The sequence below is a fragment of the Hemicordylus capensis genome, chromosome 5 (genome assembly GCF_027244095.1).
Source record: "Hemicordylus capensis ecotype Gifberg chromosome 5, rHemCap1.1.pri, whole genome shotgun sequence".
Lineage (NCBI taxonomy): Eukaryota > Metazoa > Chordata > Lepidosauria > Squamata > Cordylidae > Hemicordylus > Hemicordylus capensis.
The window spans coordinates 31,895,017-31,917,577 of record NC_069661.1 but is presented as its reverse complement, the minus strand read 5'-3'; the positions used below and the strand labels follow the sequence as shown (position 1 = coordinate 31,917,577).

Genomic DNA, 22,561 nt, shown 5'->3' with positions numbered 1-22,561 from the left:
ACCCAATTTTTATCTCCCAAAATGATAGATTTAAGTCATTTGGTAGGCATTTCTGGACTGCTGGGGACCCACGGAGCATGGCAGGGCACTTTATTTTGGTTTTTTTCTTCATGTTTTTTGTCAGTTTTTGGCAATTTTGCGTGTCCTTCAGAACCTAACCCCTGCTATCCCATTCACTTTATGCCTCAGTATCTGAGGTTTTGGTATCTGCGGCATTAGCTCAGAATGGAACCTCCACGAATACCAAGGTCCTCCTGTAATGGTTTCCCAGCTGTATGTGTTTCATGCTGAAAAGGTCTATCCTATTTCAGCAAAGTAAAGGAATTTAGAAGGTTCTGTACCAAACTATTCCTGTTCTTCAGTTGTTCTAAATAATGTTCCTGCTGTCTCGTGAATACTGTGTTCCCTGTGATGCTCAGAATCAAGATAATTCCTCAATATCTTACTGGGTTAAACACCCAAATTGCTGGTACGTCAAGGGTAGTTCCATTAGACAAATCAGTGCAGAGTTACCAATTTGAATGCTCTGTGAATTCTTCCCCTCAGTTTCCTTTCACTTTTGATGATGGCGGTGCACATAAGCAGAAAGTTAACTTCTGGTAGTGGAGGACACATCAGTAAAATGACCTGATGCTGTTAACAGACAATCCTTTTTTTTAAAAAAATGATATAATAGAGACGTTATTGCCCTTCATATGCACACATTTATTTTGTCCAGCTATTGTCTCCAATCAAACACATTTTGAAGAGTTTTTATAAGTACTTCAAATTCTATTTAATGGTGATACTGCAGAAAAAAATAGCATGCACACCAGGGGCAATTACACCTTCATAATTGTGCTCTTTTACTTCAGGGATTTAAAAAAACACACACCATATGTAGATTAGTGGCAGAGCAGTGTTCCAGGTTCAAAGGCTGATGACTGTAAAACCAGTTAAAAGATCTTGGCCACAGCCCCTTCTATGAGATCAGACTGTGCAGACTGAGCTAGACAAATCATTGGCTCAGTAAAAGGTAGCTTTTCATCCCCTCAATTTGCATTGAGCCCTATGATAGGATTTGAATGTTAGCACATAAATACATTTGTATGTGTGTATATAATGAATGGTATAAACTGCTTTTTTTCATTCCTGTCTCTTTTAGTTTGTGGGGACATCCATGGACAATTCTTTGACTTGATGAAACTCTTTGAAGTGGGTGGTTCTCCTGCCAACACACGGTACCTTTTTCTAGGGGACTATGTTGACAGAGGGTACTTCAGTATTGAAGTAAGTATGTTTCACACTTTGGATATGAAACTAACTTGCAAAGCAGATTTAAAAGAAAAAACACATCATATTCTAGTAAATGCATGGCTTCAGCTTTCACTGCTGTCTCTGTTGCAAGCTTGGTACAGAAGATTGCTTTGTATAAAGCATCCTATTGAATTATTATAGGGCAAGTGTTCATTTGTGTGTTCTGGCCAGAGTGTTCAGTTGTTACAATTTTTAAACATTACAGTATTACATTTGCCAAATATCAGGCCTCTTTAATTACTTTCTCAAATCCTGAAACTGCACCGTACTATGTGATTTGGATCTTTGCACTCCCAGTACATTTCTGCAACTATGGCCAGATCCAAAGATCTGGCCATAGAATAGTGTAACCAAAGAACAGTGTAACCAGTTCTGAAACTGACGACTTCCAAAATTGTCTTTTGATACTGCATGTGAGCCCATTGTTTGGGGGTGGAGTGGCGGCGGTGCACTTCCATTATTCTAAAACTAAATATGCACACATACCCCACTACATTCCTAGTTTTTGTGAATGCCCCCTTTGGGTGGTTGAATAGGAAAATCTATTCTGCAGAAAGCATGCTGAACCATGATCACCAGATACGCTAGAGCAGGGAGATGGTATAAATTTCATCATTATTACTCAGTCATTTAAGAGGAGATTAGAAGGTGCTTTTCTACAAGATATTTCAGCTCGGCAAGATACAATATATTGTCTTTGGATGCAAGAAGTCTGATTAAATTATTCTAAACTGACCTTTTTGGGAAAAGACTGTACAATTATGAACATAACTATGCAATTAACATTTGACCCCTTTTGCCTTTTATAGCATTAATTGTTGTTGGTGCTTATAGTTAAATGGAGAGCTGACTTCTTATTCCTTTGCAATGTGTGTAAATAGTATTGATGACCACCAAAATAAATGCAGTGTCGGCATTAGACCAGTCATCCCTCTAACGGGGATTCCCCGATGTTGATGACTACAACTCCAAGAATCCCCAGCTGCAGGGGCATAACTATAACAGGGCAAGGGGAAACAGTTGTCTGGGGGCCCACTGCCTCCCCCCCACCTGAGGCAAGTCACATGACTGACTCCCCCAGCTGCACACCCACCTTTGTATTCATCCTCCCAAATTGATGTGAGTATTAAGACCTGGAGCTGCCAGAACAATGACTTTCATCATCCACAATTTACAAAACCTTTTAAAATATAGTTTAGGATGATGTTCTATTGTGGCACATAGGAGACACACACACACACACACACACACACACACACACACACACACACACAATGCTTTTTGTTACCACTATTAAGCCTCATTTAAGATTTCTTTACTTCATGAGCTGAGCTTCAGTGGGGGGGGGCGGTGCCCCATTTTAAAATCTTGTTTCTGAACCCACTCCAACCTTGTTACACCCCTGGCCAGCTGCAGTGGCTTTTGCTTGGGGATTATGGGAGTTGTAGTCAACAACATCTGGGATTCCCTTTTAGAGGGAACACGGCATTAGACCCGGTGTAAATTTAGTCATGGGGAGGGAAGGAGAAGGAAGGAATTGATGTCTAATGAGTTTTATGTTCTGGACAAGTTAAATACTTTTTTTTTAAAGATCATGAATGAATTTATTTGAAATAAAAGTAGTCCCTTTGCAGTCTTAAGCACAGTGGTATCTAGAGATAATCCAATTTAACAGTTTTGATAATAACTTGATCCAAGGGATAGAGCTGCGTACCTTAGGGAATTTGCAGCTCATTCAAAAGTGGGATGGATTGCAGATACTTCTGGGGATAGGATTAGGATGTGAAATTGTTTGACAAAATAGAGAGCAGTGCTGAGTGAAATGTGACAAAGGTAAATGCAAAATATTTAGATAGGGAGAAGAAATGAATAGCTGCCTTTGATAGTACAGTATATGAATTTGATAACAAGCAAGATACCTGGGAGCAATGAAATGATGTGCCAAAATAAGAAATGCTATATCAGAATGATTTCAAGGCTAAAAGACAGATCAGTCACAGAAAATGAAATTTTACATCATACTAAAACTATATGCCCATGTTTTACAACTATATCTAGAGTATACATATATAGAAATGTATATATAGAAAAAGCACTGCTTTTTCTGCTAGCTCCCAGAAGCCTCTCTGCCTATGTCTGAGGCTGCAGGTGTATAGGTTTCACTTTTGACATGCTCAGGAGCCTCAGAGCATTGTGAGCTCTCCATTTGTTGGCATATTGGGGAACAGTCACTCATAGACAGTAGGGCAGTTACCCCTAGATTTAGCAGCTGCAAAAGAGCCAAATTGAAAGGGAACTTGCCTCGTGCCCTCCCCATGCTGGGATACCTGAGTAGACTCCCGAAGTTAACTCGCAACAATTAACTCTCTCTGTTCAAGGTCTCTCTGCACAATTGACCCTCCTTGTGTTTACCTCCCCTCCATATGATGCCTTAAAAGAGCTAAAAGCCAATTATCCCAGCAGGGAAGTCAGTTAAGGCTCCGGAAATGTGCACTCCCTCCTTAGCAAAAGAAGGCTGGAGGCAGTGATAGGGACTGGAAGATGTACCTGTCAACCACTCCATTTGTGTCATCCTATTCACTCATTGTGTTGTATTGCAGTACAGCAGGCAAAACAATGGGTCTTTTGAGATTCCCCGGAACTTTGCTAGCCAAGAAAGAAAATCAATTGGAATGTCCCCTCAGGACATGTTTTGGGCTTTATCTGCCCCTGGATTCTTGAGCCAGTGTGCTCCCCTTGGCCTCCAATGCTCCCTGCTTGATTACTGTCTCATGAAGTCACCTGTTACTTTGGCACTGCAGCAAACACTTGCTATACCACTTAGCTGTGTTTGGCTCTGCTGGCCACCCTCGCATCCAGGTCTTAGATCGGTTCCCTTGCCAGATCCGATCTGCACCACCCTCCTCGCTAACACCTGGAGTTGGCTTCATAAGAACAGATGCTCTTTGGATCCATCCCTGCTATCTAACTCCCTTGATTCTTTGCAACTTGCTGCTCCCTGGTCTACCCCAGAGGAAAGAGGTCTGCCGAGCCACGAGGATCTACCCACTACAGAAGGAAGAACCGAGGTTGTATGATAACTACTGCGCCCCAGTCTGCACCCCCTCTATCCCTGTCTCTTCTCTCTGAAATCCTAGAGCCTGTTTCTCTGAGCCTCCTTTCTCTGGCCAGTCTAGAAGTTACTTCAATTCTAACATTAAGCTAAATTTCCTCTTAGCAGTTGTATGGTTAATCTTGTAATGTATTTTTAGTAATAATATTGCTTTTAGTGACTCCCTTATTCCACGGTACCCCTTACTCTCAAATAAAACCACCTCTGTTTTGAAACATCTCTCTCTTGTCATTTTTCTTGACTTGTATGTTGCGCAGGATAACATTGACTCTTCAGCACCACCCACATGTCTACAAGTGTCTAAAATACATAGACCAACACAGTTGTTCTGCTGTGACTTAAAATTCTGCAACTGATGTTGTGTAATGCAATGTCCATTAGAAATAATGGAATAGCATTGTGCAACTACAATTGTGCAGTTTTATGTTACAGCAGAACAGGGCTCTTGTGCAGCATCATGGGCGGTGTTTGACACTCGCAGCCACACAGGTAGTGCTGAGTTGTCAGTGTTGCCCTGTGCGGTACGGGACCCGCTGTGAGGAGCTTTGAGAACAGGATTCCATGTGGCAGTTTAATTTAGCAGTTGTAACAGCAGGATTTTCCATGAAATTCTGAGAGAGAGGCTTGTTTCTACTTAAAACACATCTACGAAATAGAATACCACAACCTTCCCAGCTGGTATGTTGTGTTAAACCAGGGATTCTCAAACTTGGGTCCCTAGATGTCATTGGACCATAATCCCCACTATCCCCAGCTACAATGGGGACATTGTGACTGGGCATGATGGGAGATGTAATCTAACATCCAGGGATCCAAGTTTGAGAGCACCTGCATTAAAGAATATTTCAGTTATCTTGCTGTCTAACTTAAAACTGCATATTGTGAAGAAACGTTTTGATGGCAACTTCCTTCACACATGGATGGGGGTATGTAGCACTTCTCCTGGGAATGGTGTCCTCCTGTCCTCAATGTCAGAAGTTAGCCATGCAGATTGCACAGTCTGTGCTGGTCCTGTGGCCACTAAGGGACCAGTAAGGACTACATTCCTTTTTGAATGGCAGCCTTCTAGATATTTGCAATCTGTTTTTCTTTTAGTTGAGCTTGTTTATTTCCTGCCCCTTTCCTCAGATGCCATGTGTTCCAAACCTTTTATCTTGTACTCCAGATTGGATACTGTATTCCAAGTGAAGCTCCCCCATGTTTTTATTAGCTGCAGCATCAAATTCAAAAGCATCCGATTTCTTATCATGATGTACTATAATACCTACATTCTCTCCACAAACCTTGAAGCCAGTTCTTTCATACAAAATATACAAAAGAGGGGAGAAATGGGATTCATCCACACTTGTTTTTCTTCAGCTGGTTACACTTTCAGTTAAATACTCTTTAAGCCTAGTACCACCATTTCAAACAATTTTTCATTTAAATCTTATCCTTTAATAATTTTGTATATAACTGAACATTTGAAGGAACTCCCAAGAATCCTGATTTTTATAATCCAGATTAGAAATATACCAGTAATTTTTTAAAAAGGTTTACTTTAGGGACTAGTTGCTCTCTTGCCAAGAGGCTAGAAGGTAGTTGAGGTTATACGTTCTTGTCTTTTTATAATATTTTCCATTTGCACGTGCCAGTGAAATATGCTGTGAAGGAAAACTGAAGAATCTGTTGTGAATCCAGATGCAGTTCAAGAGTTTGGACTTAAAGCTCTTTCCAGTTCTTTTGATTCTCCCTTTCTGCAGTGGGTGGAATTATCCTTGCATGTAGGCTGCAAATAATGTTGTTTCTGCTTGAGAAGTGCTGTACATAAAGGAAAGTCCCTATTGTTAAGAGCAAGAATTGGAAATTATACAAGGTAGGCAGAAGAAATTTAATAATTTATTTATTTATTTGATTTATATACCGCCCTTCCGAAATGGCTCAGGGCGGTTCACAATTAAAACAACTTATAAAACAGTAAAAAGCTAAAACAAATTAAAACAATAAAACAGCTAACAATTTAAAACATTTTAAACAAAAATAAAACATTATCCCCAGACCCCAGCTCAAGAAAACATAGACTCAGTATAGAGGAAAAGGGCCACAACTTTGTTAACTATTACACACAGCATGGCAGACTGGAACACCAGGTGATTAATCACCCTTAAAGAACAGTGCGGGCCAATAATACATTGGAAAGTAAAATAAAATGCTTTGAACATCTATTAAATGCAAATATCTAAAATAAATAGATGCCATATAGCACAATAAAATCTCCAGACTTTTTATGAATTATAATTTTAAATCAAAAATGTTTTTCTGGGCAACAAGTAAAGGTCATGGGCTTTTATTAGCAAATCCCTCTCTCCCCTTTTTTTAATGGTGGGTGTTTTGGGGGGTTTTTTTTTACTACCTCCTGTGAGCAGGTTGTGGGAAGAAATTTTGTTAACATATTTGAATAACTTTTAAAGCATATATATTAGGAGGATGATAAAATGTGGGCTATGTTTTGGAAGTAGTTCCTCTTAGGGTGAAGAAAAATCAATTATTATTTTAATTTAAATTGGATTAAAAATACTTTGTGAAAAAAACATTCATGAAGATAGTTTTAATTTAACTTACTATTAAAGCTCAAATATATTAACATAAATGGGGATTATCTATATATATAATTCTCCTGGGTGTGCCTTTAGAACGTGCGTCCCGGCAGCCCAGCTGATTGGCTGGGCTGCGGGGGCACCTAATTGGTCCTGGCACACCCAGGAGAATTGGCTGGCCAGGCGGCTGTGGAGGCAAGGTGGCGGGCCATGCGGCCGCGGCGGGCCTGGCCACGGAGGCAAGGCGGTGGCGGGCCCAGCCGTGGAGGCACAGATGCTCTGTGCCCGGGCCCCCTAGTAACTGCTAATACATGAGCTTGTTAGTATATGTTAAAACGTTATGTGGTGATGGTGGTTGTCTTCCTAGTAGAATATGGCAGATTTTTGCTTCAAATATCCATGACTGACCACTGAAATGGAGATACTTCACTTCCCCATGATGTCACATGTGCCTACTTCAATTGGCTTTGACACTAAGTAGGACAATCAAATCCTCATTCGGGTTTTTTATATAGATGCAAAATTATTCTGAACACATTTCAAAATAAAACATGACTTTACATTGTTGATGAATGGGAGGCCCTCTTTATTCCTGGGCGTTCCATTCCTGCCAATTAGTGTGAATATGGAAACCATGAATAAAGAAACCCTACCCCTATGGGAATCCAGGGGTTCCTCACTATTTTTATTTTTTTTTAAGCAGGAAGGGAGCAGAAATAAGGATAGAAAAGCATAGTACCTTGTTCTCCAGGTATACCCCCCCAAATCCTCTTTTTCATTTCAAATTTTTTAAACAAAAGAGCCATAAAATGGCCACCAGAAATGACAACAGAAGTCATTTCTGGCCACTCAGAAATCATGGATAGGCAGAAAATGCCTATATTTCCTGCACGAATTAAGAAACTGGGTCTCTAAAACCCATCCACAGATACATAAAACCATGATCCATGAAACTGCAGTTAATGAGGGTCTCCTGGACTTAGCATCTAAAAATGAAACTGACCGCTTTCTCAAGTAGTGATTTAATCTTACATATTCTTTACACAAGTATGCACTCTTGCTAGAACGCAGTGCTTCCATTGAGTCTTCCTGACTAGTGATTTAAAAAGTGATTTTAATCTATTTGATATAAATCAATTCTAACCTGCTTCCTCTGCCTTGATATTGTCATTAATCATTCATCTTGTGCTAGTATCAGCTTGCACAACCTGTGCCCAGTCAAGCCAAACACAGTTCGACCACACATTGTAGCATGGCAGGTTAATAGTTTAATGTTTCTAAACCACCCTGAGCCAAATGGGGGGGGCGGGGAGTATAAAAATGTAATAAATAAATAATATTAATAATAGCATTTCCCTGTGTTTGCAGTTTCAGGCAGGGAGAGAGAGTCATCGATGTTTTGGTTAGTTGTCTCATGTGACTGAAGACCTGTGTTTATCGCAATGAATCACAAGTTGTGCAGTCCTAAAGTTGCTGGTACTTTGCAGATTAATTAAAACGAGACCCCGTTTGCATAAGGGGCTGTACAAAAGCAAGATTTGAACGTTCAGCAGGTCTAGGAAGAAATTGGTTATTCAGTAAGCAAACTAGGCCAAACTTTTATCCCTGTTTGGCGTGTATGAAATGTTTATCAAGGTGTCTGACAATTCTATTATGTGAGTGCACATTCACAAATGTGCTTCTTTGAATGAAAACTAGGGGAAGAGAGGAAAGGTTGGGTTCAGGCCCCTCTGATCCTTGCCAAGCAGGTGGTCAGCACTGGAAACCTGAAAGTGCCCAACTATCTGCAGAGGAACTATGGCTAATTATGGTTTGATTCTTAAATCAAAATGCATTGTTATGATGTTATTAAAATGTTCTATATTGCATTTTGACAAAAAGTTCTCAAAGTGGTTTACATAGCAAAAGGAATGAGAAAATGCTTCCCAGTTTGCAAAGAAGCTCACAGTCTCAAAAGAAATACAAGGGAGACATCAGCAAACAGCCTCTGGAAAAGGTGCTATGGAGGGGCTGAATAGGGGCAGTCACTCTAAGAACAGCCCTGTTGGATCAGGCCCAAGGCCCATCTAGTCCAGCACCCTGTTTCACGCAGTGGCCCACCAGATGCCTCTGGGGAGCCCACAGGCAAGAGGTATGTGCATGCCCTCTCTCCTCTGTTGCTCCTCTGCAACTAGTATTGAGAGGCATTGCACCTCTGAGGCTGGAGATGGTCCACAGCCACCAGACTAGTAGCCATTGATAGACCTGCCCACCATGAATCTGTCTAAGCCACTTTTAAAAGCCATCCAAGCTGGTGGCACATCCATGGCAAGGAATTCTATAGATTAATTATGCGCTGTATGAGTACTCTCCCCCTGCTAAATACAAAAGGGCTGCCGCTTTACAAGGGACACCTTTGCCTTTCAAAGGTGCCTCTAGCAGGGATATTATCCTATGCTCTTGAACTTCTCTTGTGCTTCTGGAGCATTTTAAGGAACATTTTTTGTCTCCTCTGCTTGCTGCCTGCCTGCCCTGCCCCACCCTGGCCAGCATCACACCAATTGTATATCTGTGCTCATCGCAGCTTTTACTTCAAGTTAGGCTGTTTTACTCTCTTGGATTTGTGGTGTGTGTATACGTGTGTGTGTATGTATGTATATATATGTTTCCTCCTCCTCTGCTGTTTCCCCTTTTGCAACTAGTGATCCCACAATGAGGAATATGCACAGAATTTTGGGTAGCATTGGTAGGGGAATCTAGGATGTAAACTCTCCCCTGCTAAGTGAGCAAAGAGGCACCTCTTAAAGTGGTGATTCTCTTTCTTTAACAGGGGGAGAGCAATTGGCCTGAGCCATCCCCAGCACAGCATCCCTCCAGTGGCTATTGCTGGTGTCTACCATATGTTAGCCTATTTATTTATTTATTTATTTATTTATTTATTTATTTATTTATTTACAAACATATATCCATGTTTTATCTTTGGGAACTTTTGTTGAAAACTGGTATATAGATATTTTTCATATTCATAACCAAAGCTGAAGGGTGGTTGTTTTTGTTTTTGTTTTGGTTTTTTGAAGTTTGGAAAACTCAGCCTTTCCCTTAGTCATCTAAAACCTCAGGGCTTGAAAAATGCCAGATGCAAGACTTTTCATGTAGCTTCCCATCACATATTTCTTTCTGTACTGGAAGTCTTGTGAAAGAGGCTGATGTTCAGAAATTTCCAGGCTCATCTCCAGGCCAAAGAAAAAATCACTTCAGAAAAGTCTCCTGAATTCTACATGGTGACTAGCTCTTTGTAAGAACTACTAGCAGCAATTGACAAGAAGTTACAGGCTCCATTCTACAATCAGATAAATTCCTGGCTGCCACTAAACCTCCTGACAGTCTGAGCCTGTTTTAACTGTGTTAAAGGTAACCAGAAACCCAACAGCCCAACATTTAGTTTCATTTGTGGCTTGGTGGGCTCTGTGTTGGGAGTACTAGCTCCTGTGACTCAGACTTGTGAGATTTCCGGGAAGGAGCCCAAAATGTTAAATTCTTCAAAGCTATTATTTTCAAGACAGTAACCTTATCCAGATATTATTTGGTGCCTGTGATCAGATATCTGTACCCAGGTACTTGTTTTTGGTTAATGACTGTACTTACATTCATGTTAAAAGTGAACCTGGGTACAGACCCCTTGAAATGCAGAATACTGATAGGAAGTGTATGAAGTATAACATATATAGGCAAACCTCAATATCCGCAGATCCATCTGTGGTTTCGCATATCCGCAGTCAGGTGAATGACACCCTACCTCAGCATTCATGGGGGGAAATGGCACGCAAAGTGTTAAGACTTGGGTATCCGTGGGTTGGGTGGTGGTGGAAATGACCTCAGAAGTCATTTCTGGCCGCCATCTTAACAAACAGAGCCATTTTGCAGAATATTTTCTGCAAATAAAAAAATTATTTTGTGGATTTGTGGAGCATTGCTGGGCGACCCCGTGGATCATCACAGTACAGTAGCCCTGTTTGTGAAGTGATAAAGTTGTTCAGCACTGAGATATCTCAGTGGAGTTTGGTACACACAAACAGGGCACAATTCTGTGTTTCGAGTTTGAATAACCACACCTATTTTCAAGTAGACCAGGGAAGATGCAACAGGCAAGCCAAGGCATTACAATAAAGGAAGTCCACAACTTACAAATGGGTTGTGTTCCAAAAGCTTATAGGTTGGATGTTTATGATTCTGGATACATATAGATCCTAAGAGGGATAACATTTTTGTAATGTGGATTGGCGTTTGAAAGTTGGGAACTTCATTAATGTAATATATTATGGAGTTTTGTTTGTAAGTATGGGTGTTTATAAGTTGGGTGTTCATAACTTGAGGAGTGCCTATAACTGTTTGTAATTCGGGGAGTGCCTCTGAAGACTGAGATATCAGAATGAAAGTAGATGGGCACCTTCAAGACAAAATTGTACATTTCATGTTCAAGCCCAAGCTCAGGTTCCCAGAGCCACTTACAAAAACACCTGGAACAAAAAAGGCTTTTCAAATATCCTGTTTTACTAATAACTTCAATATCCAGATTCTTTGACAGGGTTGGATATTTGACCAGACAGCAAGTATTGGCTAACCAATTAGTTGCAGCTGTTGGTTATTCCTTTGACTAGAGACTCTGCTATGGAAGGCATATACCTATGCTGCTTATTCTTTTGGGGTGATTAAGTGCTGTCAAGTTGGTGTCGACTCTTAGCGACCACATAGATAGATTCTCTCCAGGATGATCTGTCTTCAACTTGGCCTTTAAGGTCTCTCAGTGGTGCATGTGTGTTGCTTATTCTCAGTGGAAGGCATATGCATTGCTTATTCTTAGGATATGTTTAACTAAATGCCAAATCTTCATGGCTCTCTGCAGATTTTAGGTTGCCAATCTCTTAATTATGGTGAAGAAATAACAAGTAGGCCTGTGTAAAGCAGCCTGCTTGGGGGACTGCTGCTAAAGGATGCACTTTTTGCCTCAGCCCTGCTTTGAGGGCCAAATGCTTTGGCCACTCAAAAGTTTCATTTTGCCCTCCCCCACCCTTAAAAACTACCCACCAGGACCAGCAGGGCTTAGAAAAAAGCATCTATCCTTCCTCTTCACTCCCCTCTGCAAGGTTGACTTAAATATGTGTGTATTTCCTTTTCCTGTGTAGTCCTACGAATGTTGTGAGTGATTCTGGAATTTGTAGTCTTTTTGGAGCCTGTGTGCTACAGTAGCCACAGCCTCAGAAAAAATATTCCTCTTCTTCCATGCCATTTGCCTCCTCTCTTCCCTTGTTAGAATTCACTGTAGCCCATAATGTAGGATTATGTCTGCACTGACACTAAACATCGTTAAACATAATCTTTAACAGCATTAGCCAGAATTTGCAAACCAGCTTCAAATCTTGGTTTCATAACCCATGGCATACAACCAGTCTCCGAATCCACATCAAATCCATGTAAGCTTTTGGTAATATATTAATTGGTAATGCAAAATATGTGAAGGCAAAAAAAATATGGAGTCCTCTATCTAGTATGAAAGGTTATATCTGTCATGGAAAGGTTTCTAGCATAATGTTTTTATTTGAGCAGGTCCGTATATAGATATATTTTAAAGGCTTTCCTTTGGGGGCCTAAGGTGGTCATAATTCCATACCTAATGTCAGTTGCTGTAAAACTAAAGTGTCCTTTAAAAAACAAACTTCAATTTTTGCATAAAATTAATGGATGCCTCTTAAAATACTAGATGAACCATTAGAAAGGAAAACATGTTGAGAAAAAAGGATTTTGCATATTGTCATGTTCATAAATAGTGTGTGCTTCAGTAATCAAGCCTAGCGGTGATAAATGAGCATGCAAATTTCAAAACAAAACAGTAATGCTAGTTGAAGGTATATACAACAGATGGTATTAAAAAAAAAAAAACTTTTGTGGTGTTAATGATTCTCTGGTACCAAATGTGCACAAATAAAATATTCAGGCAAGAGCAGGCAGCTAGAGCCAACGTGGTGTAACGTGGTGTAGTGGTTAGAGTGCTGGACTAGGACCGGGGAGACCCGAGTTCAAATCCCCATTCAGCCATGATACTAGCTGGGTGACTCTGGGCCAGTCACTTCTCTCTCAGCCTAACCTACTTCACAGGGTTGTTGTGAGGAGAAACTCAAGTATGTAGTACACCGCTCTGGGCTCCTTGGAGGAAGAGCGGGATATAAAGTAAGTGTGTGTGTGTGTGTGTGTGTGTGTGTGTGTGTGTGTGTGTGTGACACATACATACTGTGTAGGTCCCAAAGACACTTGATCCTTGAACAACAGTAGTTGCCTTTCATATTAAAAATGTTATATTCTGGTAGATTCTGAGTGCTTTTGCTTAACTTATTTGCTCTCATATGCTAAACAGTAAATTGCCAAAATGTTTTGACATACAACTCCCAATCCTAATACCTGTACTGCCTCTGGGGCATCCTGTCATCCACAGATTGAAGATAAATTGCTTATAGGGCCTGTGCACACATAATGGAATGCACATAGAATTGAATGCCCAGACCCATAACAAGCCTAAATGTTTTTGGAGGGAAAGACATAAGAACTAGGGGAGTCGAATTTTACCACCTTAGTTGCTTTCTACTGCATTATAATATAGGAATTTAAAAAATATTTATTTGTAACATGTTTGGGGGGCGGGTCTGCCTTAGCCCCCACCCCCAGCTATGGGTCTGCATAGGTCTGTACAGTGTGATCTCCAAAACCTCAGTTATGAAGGCAATGATTGTGTAGATTTGGTCTACCCTCGTTCCACTTGACATGCGTAACTTTTATTCCAATTTTCCAGACCATGGACATCAGGCAGGACCAGAGCTTCATGACGGGCAAGAGTTTTCTGGCTTCCCCATACGTTATTTATTGTTCAGTTTTTATGCTGCCTTGCTTTAAACTTATCCCAAGGAGGTTTTGGGAAGTTAAAATATAATACAATTCTATTAAAATTACATTTAATATATTGAAATAAATTAAACATCATAAAAACACCACAAAACCAGCAGCCATAAAAAGACAAGAGAGCAGGGAAGCAGAAAAATTGGCACCTCCTATGGTGTAAAGCCTGAACAAATACAAACATTTTTAAAAAGCAGCCACAGACACCCCCTAGCAGAGCATTCCAGAGTCTGGCAGCAACAACAGAGAAGGTCCTGTCCTGTGTGCACCACAGTCAAGCCTCCCACAATATCAGCACACGGAGCAAAGCCTCTGCGGACATTGTTGGATGGGCAGAAACCCTTGGGAGCAGGTGGTCTTTCAGATATCCAGGGTTTAAACCATTAAGGGTTTGAGCCCTGGATAATGCTCTACAAAGCAGCAGTTGTGTGTGAAATAACCCAAACTTGCTGTCTGTCAATATCTACATGTGCTTTTCTGCTGTTTCCAAATTGGCCAGAGATAGTGAACAACGTATCATTGCTTGTTAGAGCACATAGCTTCTTTCCTCTTTTGTTGCTCTGCATCATCTGAAATGGCTCAAGAGATAATAATAATAAAGAATGGAACCCTTCGTTTATCTACCTTATATCCGTATTGCTTTCTTACTTCCATTCCTCAAAAGTGGTGGAAAGAGGGTTGTGGGAACTGGATTAAGCCTTGGTGCCATCAGTTATTGACTTTCTCTAAGGTAGAAGAGAAGTGTATATGTAAATAACTGAATAATAACTGCTTTCAACCACAACACGACGATTGTTAAAGACACAATTTAATGACAAGGACCATGTGAGGCCTTCATCATGAAATATAGTTTGAATTTTCCATAAGCCTTTAATTGAAAGAACACAAAACACTTTAATTAAGCCTCATGGCATCTTTGTATGTTAAATCAATATTATGATTTGTAATTTGTCTCACAAATAAACTGAGATACAAGGAAGAGGATGAATCTTGCCTGAGGTCATGCAATTAGTCAGTGGCAAAAAAAGCAGAAAGCCAGCCAGACTGAAGTCCTTTCACTGTTGTAGGTTTTAACCACAAAGAAATGAAAACACCCCCTGAAGAATGTGAAGGAAATGACTCAACACATTAATGAGAAACCACAGTGAACAGGTGCAAAAAAGAATGAGGATATTGCAAAGAAGGAAGTGTGGAGGGGGGGAAAGTAGGGCAGAAAACTACATATTAGAAAGAACTGTACATGTTCTATACAAGTGCTTATACAATTTCTCCCACTTCCACTCCTGAGCATCTTCTTCAAAGGCTCTCAAACTGTGGTACATGAGTTCTGTCCATGTAGTTCACCGGTTGCAGAACAGTTGTGAATATTTATTTGTCCTGCCCTTGTTTGTTTGTTTATTTAAAACTGTTATATGAGTTATGTGCTTTGATTTGTGGAGGTGAACCCCAAGCATTTTTCAGCTAGTCTGTGGAAGAAAAGGTTTGAGGATCTTTGATCTAGTTCAAGTTACTCTGTGTCCTGACATTATTATGCATGGCTGACATGTAGAGCAAGAATGTACTGGTGCAGCAAGAAAGAAGCTTAACAGCACTTCCCAACTAACTGCACCAGTGTAGCCATTTTTTATGCTCTCCCTTTTCCCAGGAAGCCCTTTGTGCCACCCAAAAATATGTGCCAGAGAGCTGCACAACCCTCTGGGACATATTTTTGAGTGGCACAGAGGCCTTCCTGGGGAAGGGGAGGGTGTCAAAAATTGGCCCTTCATTGTTGTACCAGTGCAGTTAATTGGGAAGCTCTGTTTGGCTGTGCTCTTGCTACATCATTCTTGCTCTGTCTGTCTGTCAGGCAGTGTATTTTTCAAGCTCACCAGCAACAGCCAAATATATGGCGTCGGGGCAGGGGAAAACGTAATGATGTCCTGGTATGGATAAGTAGGATCAAGACACTGGAGAGGAGAAAAGGACTTTCGGACTTCCCATGTCCTTTATAATATGCAGCTTCATCCAAAGGTCCTAAAGTTTTAGCAAATAAATTTTATCAAGCCATTGTTCCTCAAGCCTGAGCAAGGAAAGCAGTTCTCTGGGCTTGCAAGTATCAATTACATCTCTACATTTTTAAAAAAATGAATCGAAACTTCTGGCTTGTCAGCTGGTTTGTTTATTGAAAAGCAAAGCCTCATAAATAGAGGAGTGACAGTAGCAGATTTCCGTGGTAGGAAGCCTGTGACTCACTGTGTAGTGACAAGCTTACGCTAACCAGAGAAATGAGAAAAAGAATCATTGCCTTTCAGTTCAGGGGGAGACAGTATCCAGTTTATATGGTGTGGCAATAAATTGCTATGTAATAAAGGCACCTTTAGACTCCACAGATTTTTTCTCTCTCCTATGTGCTCAAAGTTATGGCTGCTCACTTTGTGAAATTCACTCTCAAGTCACTGCAGAGGTTATGTAACTAAGGAGCTGTGAGTGGAGGTTCTTCCCTGCCACATCCCTCTTGGCTATATTCAATAGAACAGAACAACACCTAAAATGGTACAGCACTCTATGAGCACATATCAGAGTGAGCTGATATGGACAAGCATTAGTTGCTTCTCAAGAAGAGTTGCGTGACTTGAAATGTGTTGGGCCAAAGAATGCTCGCACCTTTGAGGCAGGCAACCCTTCATTTTGTCTTTGCAGCAGCACTGTCAACTTCTTGTTCTGCAGAAGCCATCATGATTACACCCAGTAACAAGCTGTTCTTGAAGGGAGCTCCCTCTTCTCCTCTCACCTCCAGCAGAAATTTAGAGAGTTCCACCTCACACCTCCAGTCTTCTCCCTGCTAGCATCTTTGTTCTTTCAAAACTATTTGTTAAATATTACATTTCTGGATATTTCTATTACCTATAGAAATGTCCAATCCTTTTTACTGAATTTTACAAAGTACTGGAAGGAGTGCTGTAGGTTAATATGCTAGCGTTTGTTAATAAGCATCACATGTATGGAATAAAGCCGCTGGGAAGCTTTTGTCCTCATTTTCTTAAAGTATCAAAAGAAGAGATGACTTGGCAAGAAGAGTAGCTAAAGGGCTGCTACTAAAAAGAGAACAACTTCAAAAGTTACAGTTTTCTTCCTCTTTCCTCCAGTTCAAGTGTGCTGCTCCTTTTCTCTGTTTGCCTCATTTAATACCATGGGGTTTATGTAAAGAATACGATCCAACCCCCACACAAGTTAAGCAAATGACTGGGCCTTGAATCAAAAGACCTTTTCATCCCCTCCAGCATCACTAGGATAAAGATCCAAAAGCATAAAAGGTTCTCATTATAGCCCTGTATAGGCAGGCGAATCAAGGGTCATTTGTCGGGTGCTGGAGAAAAGGCCTTGGGGCCAGTGAAAGACACTGAGGAATCCATGCAATTGCACCTGCCCTCAGTGGAACGTAGAAAGCTGCCTTATATTGAATCAGACTGTTGGTCCACAAGCTCAATATTGTCTGCACTGAATGGCAGCAGCCCTCCAAAATTTCAGGCAGGAGTCTTCCCCAGCCCTACCTGGAGATGTCTGGGATTGAACCTGGGATCTTCAGTGTGCAAAGCAGATGTTCCATCACTCAGCTATGGCCCCGCCCCAACCATCAAATAATCAGGATGAAGAAAAAGGGTCCTGCTGCAGTATGTATTCAGTTTTCTGGCACAATGAAGACATGTGTATCTACAGATGTTGAAAACGAGTTCTGCTCCTGCCTACCTTTTTAGGAGTTTCTTGTCCTTCCTCTGCAGAGCTGTTACCAGGTGGGTCAGCTCAGGCACTGGCTGAAGGCCCAGGGCAAGGCCAGCCTATAAGTCCGGCAATCCAAAAGCAATCTAAACTGCTTTCACTACTACTACTACAAAGGGAGAAGAGAGCTGGTATGGTGGTACCAAGCATGATTTGTCCCCTTAGCTAGGCAGGATATTCACCTTAGGGGATGGAGCCACTCTGGGAAGAGCAGAAGGTTCCAAGTTCTCTCCCTGGCATCTCCAAGATAGGGCTAAGAGAGATTCCTGCCTGCAGCCTTGGAGGAGCCGCTGCCAGTCTGGGTAGACAATACTGAGCTAGACGGACCTATGATCTAATGCAGTATATGGCAGCGCCCTGTGTTCCTAAAGTAAGCCTCCACTGAACCTTTATGGGGGCTTATTTTAGTGATGGCAGTGGTAACACCTTGGAGTACTCTGTGGCAGCTGCATTGGTGACTGCCATCTTCCTTTCCCTGTGCTTCAGTGTTGCTGCTGTTGCCTCCAGTAACACAATGGGGGGCAGTAGATGGCCAATAGAACCCATGATGGCTGCGGTGGCCTGCAAGAGCACTTGACCCATGAACCTGGTGCCAGCACTTGGGGAGGACCACTTCACATTTGATGCATTTCCTGTCTTCACAGGTGAAGACAGGCTTTTTTCTTTCATTGCCTGTGTGTAGTATAGTTGGGGTTTGTTTGTCTTTAACAGGATTCCAATCTAACTCCATTTCATAGAAGCTCATGAAATGCTCTGCTAACCCTTTATTAGGACATGCTGGTCATTGATATTTTTCAAGCTAGGGAGCAGTGCCAGCCCAGAATATTTTGCTGCTTGAAGCTGAGTACCTCTCCCTTCCCTTTTCTTTTTTCCTATTAAAACCACACACACCCAACTCCTCCTTTCATTCCTTTCAAATCTCTCCTGCTTTCTTCATTTTCTATTGGGGAAGGAGGAGTAAAAGCAATATGGCACAATTTTTCCTTCTTCCCTCTGTAGGCCACCCATAGATGGGGAGGGGGTGGGGCTGCTGTTCTTCTCCTGAGACCTGGCTTACAATCTGCCAACGTGACCTCCTCCATGGTAGGGCTGGACCTGCCATCCAGGATTGACTGGCTGGTCCATCCATCCAGATTGATTCTGTGGTCTATAATACTCCAGACTTTAGTGTTCTTGGGAGCAAGGGCGTGGTAATGAGTAGGGCTGGTGCCTCCATTAAATAAGTTTTAGTTGAGTTTTCAAATTAATTAATTACATTGCAGAAACTGATTAAATATGCATATATTTGCATATGAATCAAACAGTTCTTTTGATGAAAGGGGCATACTTTGTTTTTAGGTGGTGCATGTGATGTCAGAGATCACAGGGACTGTCCTAGGGGAATCCCTCCTTTGTTAAAAGTGAAGGGCTAATTTTTACATGCCTTTTTGGGTATGTAAAGGCAGTATTGTTCTCTCATGCGTTTTGTTTCTGACTACTGTGCTGGTTTTATTTTTTCTAGTACTCATTCCTCTCTTTCTTGATTGTATTATGGTTTTAAATGTTTCTCTTATTTGTTTTTTAATTTTATGCTATTGTATATTTCAGTTTTTGTTTGCTGCCTTGGGATTTTCTGTAACAAGGCAGGATATAAATATAAAGCAATAAATAATATATCTTCTAAGATGGTGTCTTAAGCTTTGATTAGTACTTTTTAAAGAAATAAAATCCTTGATGCTTTAAGAAAGTGTTGCCCATTAATTGGGATTCTTTTTGTAGACTGTTGAAAAGGTTATAAATCTATTAATCTAACCAAATAATCCAATTAGAGGTTGCATCCATGGAGAAAAAATGTCATTCTCAATCACTGACAACTATGCCAAAACATTTATTTATTTAAACACATTTCTGTACCCTCCAAAACCTTGACTCTGAAATTGCTGATCATTTGAGCAAAGCATATGAAACAAACTGTGCTACATTATCTGAAAGCTCATGTATGCCTCTGAATGGGCAGGTAGTGTTTAAAATATTTCATATATAGTAATTCTATAAAACAGAATAGAATTGTCTATTCAAATTTCAACCTTGATCAACTTATTTTTCTTTTCTTTTTGCAGTGTGTGCTGTATTTGTGGGCCTTGAAAATTCTTTATCCCAAAACACTGTTTTTACTGCGTGGGAATCATGAATGTAGACACTTAACAGAGTATTTCACATTTAAACAAGAATGTAAGTATAAATCTACCTTATGCTTTCTTGAAGGGTGTTAAATCTCATTCAGGAATAAGACCCTTTAGCCAAAAGCAAAGTTTCAACTATTAAGCTACAGTATAGTGGGATAGATTCAGTGCTGGAATCTCCACAGCAAGTTGTCTTTGCCTTATTTTTTTAATTGATGATTTTATTTTTATTGCTAGAAAAAACTACAAAAATAAGTTAACAAATGAGTACAAAGTACATCTAACTATAACTATTAAAATAGTGCATCTATTACTATACAGTTACTAAATATCCAAAAAGAGAATTTTCTTTAAATTATTCCATAAACAATAAAAACAGTTAAAAACAAAACAAAGCAGAGTACTATAAACATGCCCATGTGGTGCTTGAACACAGGGATCATATTCTAAAAGAGTTGGTACTTCTTGTTCCTTTAAAAGTTCTGTGTCCCAAATGTCAGTTTACTGGAGGATTCGGGGCGGGCACAATGGCAAGCGGCAGTGGCAGGCACTAGAATTCATTGGAGTGGGACAAGATGCCATGCCTGGGAACTGAAAGCAGAAAATTGAGTATTGACGCATACTAAGTTCAGAGACAGCTCTGTTGACTTGTGTGCAATCATGGAGACCCAAAAAAAGGAGGATGCATTTGCTTCCTTCTAATTGGCCCCAGGGATCCAGTGTGTTGCTATCATAAATGACCTTTCTGCTCTTTCTCACTTCTTCTGCAGCCACCTCTCTTTTCTGACCTAGAGAACTATGTAAAATGACCTCAGTTTTCCATTTCCTTTATAGAGCAGAGGATGAAAAGAATGTTAATTGATTCGAACTGCTTCATAATCTACTGAGTTTTTAATATGCATATTTGTGAATTAACATTTCAATTTAATTGCACTATCTCATTCATTTCATAATAATGTTTCTGCAGAAAATTCGGAAGATGTGGGGTGAAGGTTTCTGTGCTGACCTACCCTTTGGTGGGGTGGGGAGATGCATGGTGGAATCTAAGCAGAAATGATTAGCTTTCTAGAAGAACCTTTTAGGATGACTACAGAAATGTTCGCAGAAATTTACAAGCTTTTAAAAAATGTGGCTTAAAGGTTGATTAGCATTGTGAAACTTTAGTTTTAATGACTGCATAGATTAGATTGTAGAACAACATTTGATTAATACTCTAAGTTCACTTTTTAATTTTATTTACAAGGTTGGTATGCTGCCTCACTGCCAAATGCCTTTCAATAACTTAACAAAGTTTATAAAACATAAAGCAAACAAATAGACTAAAATTGCACCACTATACAAAAACAGTAGTAGAAATTAATTATTTCAGCAGTATATTTGCACAATGATACATGGATGGTGGAGGGAACAGGAGGTGGAGCAGCTTTTGCATTGCTGTTGTCACGGGGAAAGGAAGTACTTCTTGACACAACATGTAGCTGAATTATGGAATTCGCTACTACCAGATATGGTGGTGGCCACCAAATCTAGGTGGTTTTAAAGGGGATTTAGACAAGCATGGAGGAGAGGACTATCAGTGGCTGCTAGCCTTGGTAGCTTTATGTTTCCATCAGGATTAGAGGTGGCATGCCCCTGAAACCCACATGCTAGGAAACACCAATGGGAAGTAGTAGTTGACCTCTTTTATCCTTCTTGTGGGCTTCCCAGATATACCTGGTTGGCCACTGTGTGAGGCGGGATGCTGGACTGGATGGGCCTTTGGCCTGATCCAAAAGGACTTTTTTTTTGTTCTTAAGAGTGTGTGGTAGATTTGTATGTATCACTGTCCCACCTGTGTAAGGGTCAAGATGCATGGGTGCATGTGAGAGCCCAACACTGGTTCTTGTACCTAGTACATGTGGAACCTAGATGTCAGGGGCCTTGTGAAAAGTCTAAAGTACAATAATTGTCCTTCTCAACCCCTCTTCTGATACGGTTTTAATATTCCTAAGGTAAAATAAAGTATTCAGAACGTGTGTATGACGCCTGCATGGATGCCTTTGACTGCCTTCCCTTGGCTGCTCTGATGAACCAACAGTTCCTGTGTGTGCATGGTGGCCTCTCTCCAGAGATCAACACTTTAGATGACATCAGAAAAGTAAGTTTGGAGCATATAAATCTGAAATGCCGGTAACTGACATGGTGGTTCCAACCGGTTTCTCTCTTTCCGTCATTTTAATAAATGTAAAATTTAATAGTGAAGTTTTTGGTAACTGATAATGGCTGTAATAAAACTGATGATGATGATGATGGTAACTGATGATGTTTTCTTGTTGCATTATAACTCTTTGTTGTGCTTTTTTCTTTCTGTGGCAGGAAAAATTCATGTATTTTTGATTAACATGAGGAAAATTACTCAGAGTAATCCCATTGAAATTAAAAGGACAAGTTACACAAAGTAGGCCATTATTCACATAGTCAATGTGGAACCCACAGACTACATCTTCTGTCTATCTATTTCCTTATTTAACATTTTTATCCCACCCCTCCAGCACACTGCTGCTTGGGAGAGCTCATGATAGAAGCACAATAAGACAACCAATAATGAAAAAAGCACAATAAATAACAACTGAAACAATAATTAAACAAACTAATGGCAAAATAAAATACAGAGGTGACTAAAACTGGATACCCAATTAAAACCAATTTTAAAATGCTTCTTTAAAAGGAGGCTTTTTAGGGTGTGTTTAAAACTA

The 22,561-nt window shown here is 40.4% G+C and overlaps 1 protein-coding gene across 3 annotated transcripts in view; it reads left to right on the top strand.

Moving 5' to 3' along the window:
- PPP3CA (protein phosphatase 3 catalytic subunit alpha) overlaps positions 1–22,561 on the top strand; it is a 241,899-nt gene that overhangs the window by 160,046 nt on the left and 59,292 nt on the right. For all 3 annotated transcript variants that reach the window (XM_053254049.1, XM_053254048.1, XM_053254050.1), the window contains exons 3-5: positions 1,145–1,269; positions 19,764–19,875; positions 21,818–21,963. In XM_053254049.1, the coding sequence (XP_053110024.1) occupies positions 1,145–1,269; positions 19,764–19,875; positions 21,818–21,963 (383 nt within the window). The remainder of the gene's footprint in view (positions 1–1,144; positions 1,270–19,763; positions 19,876–21,817; positions 21,964–22,561) is intronic.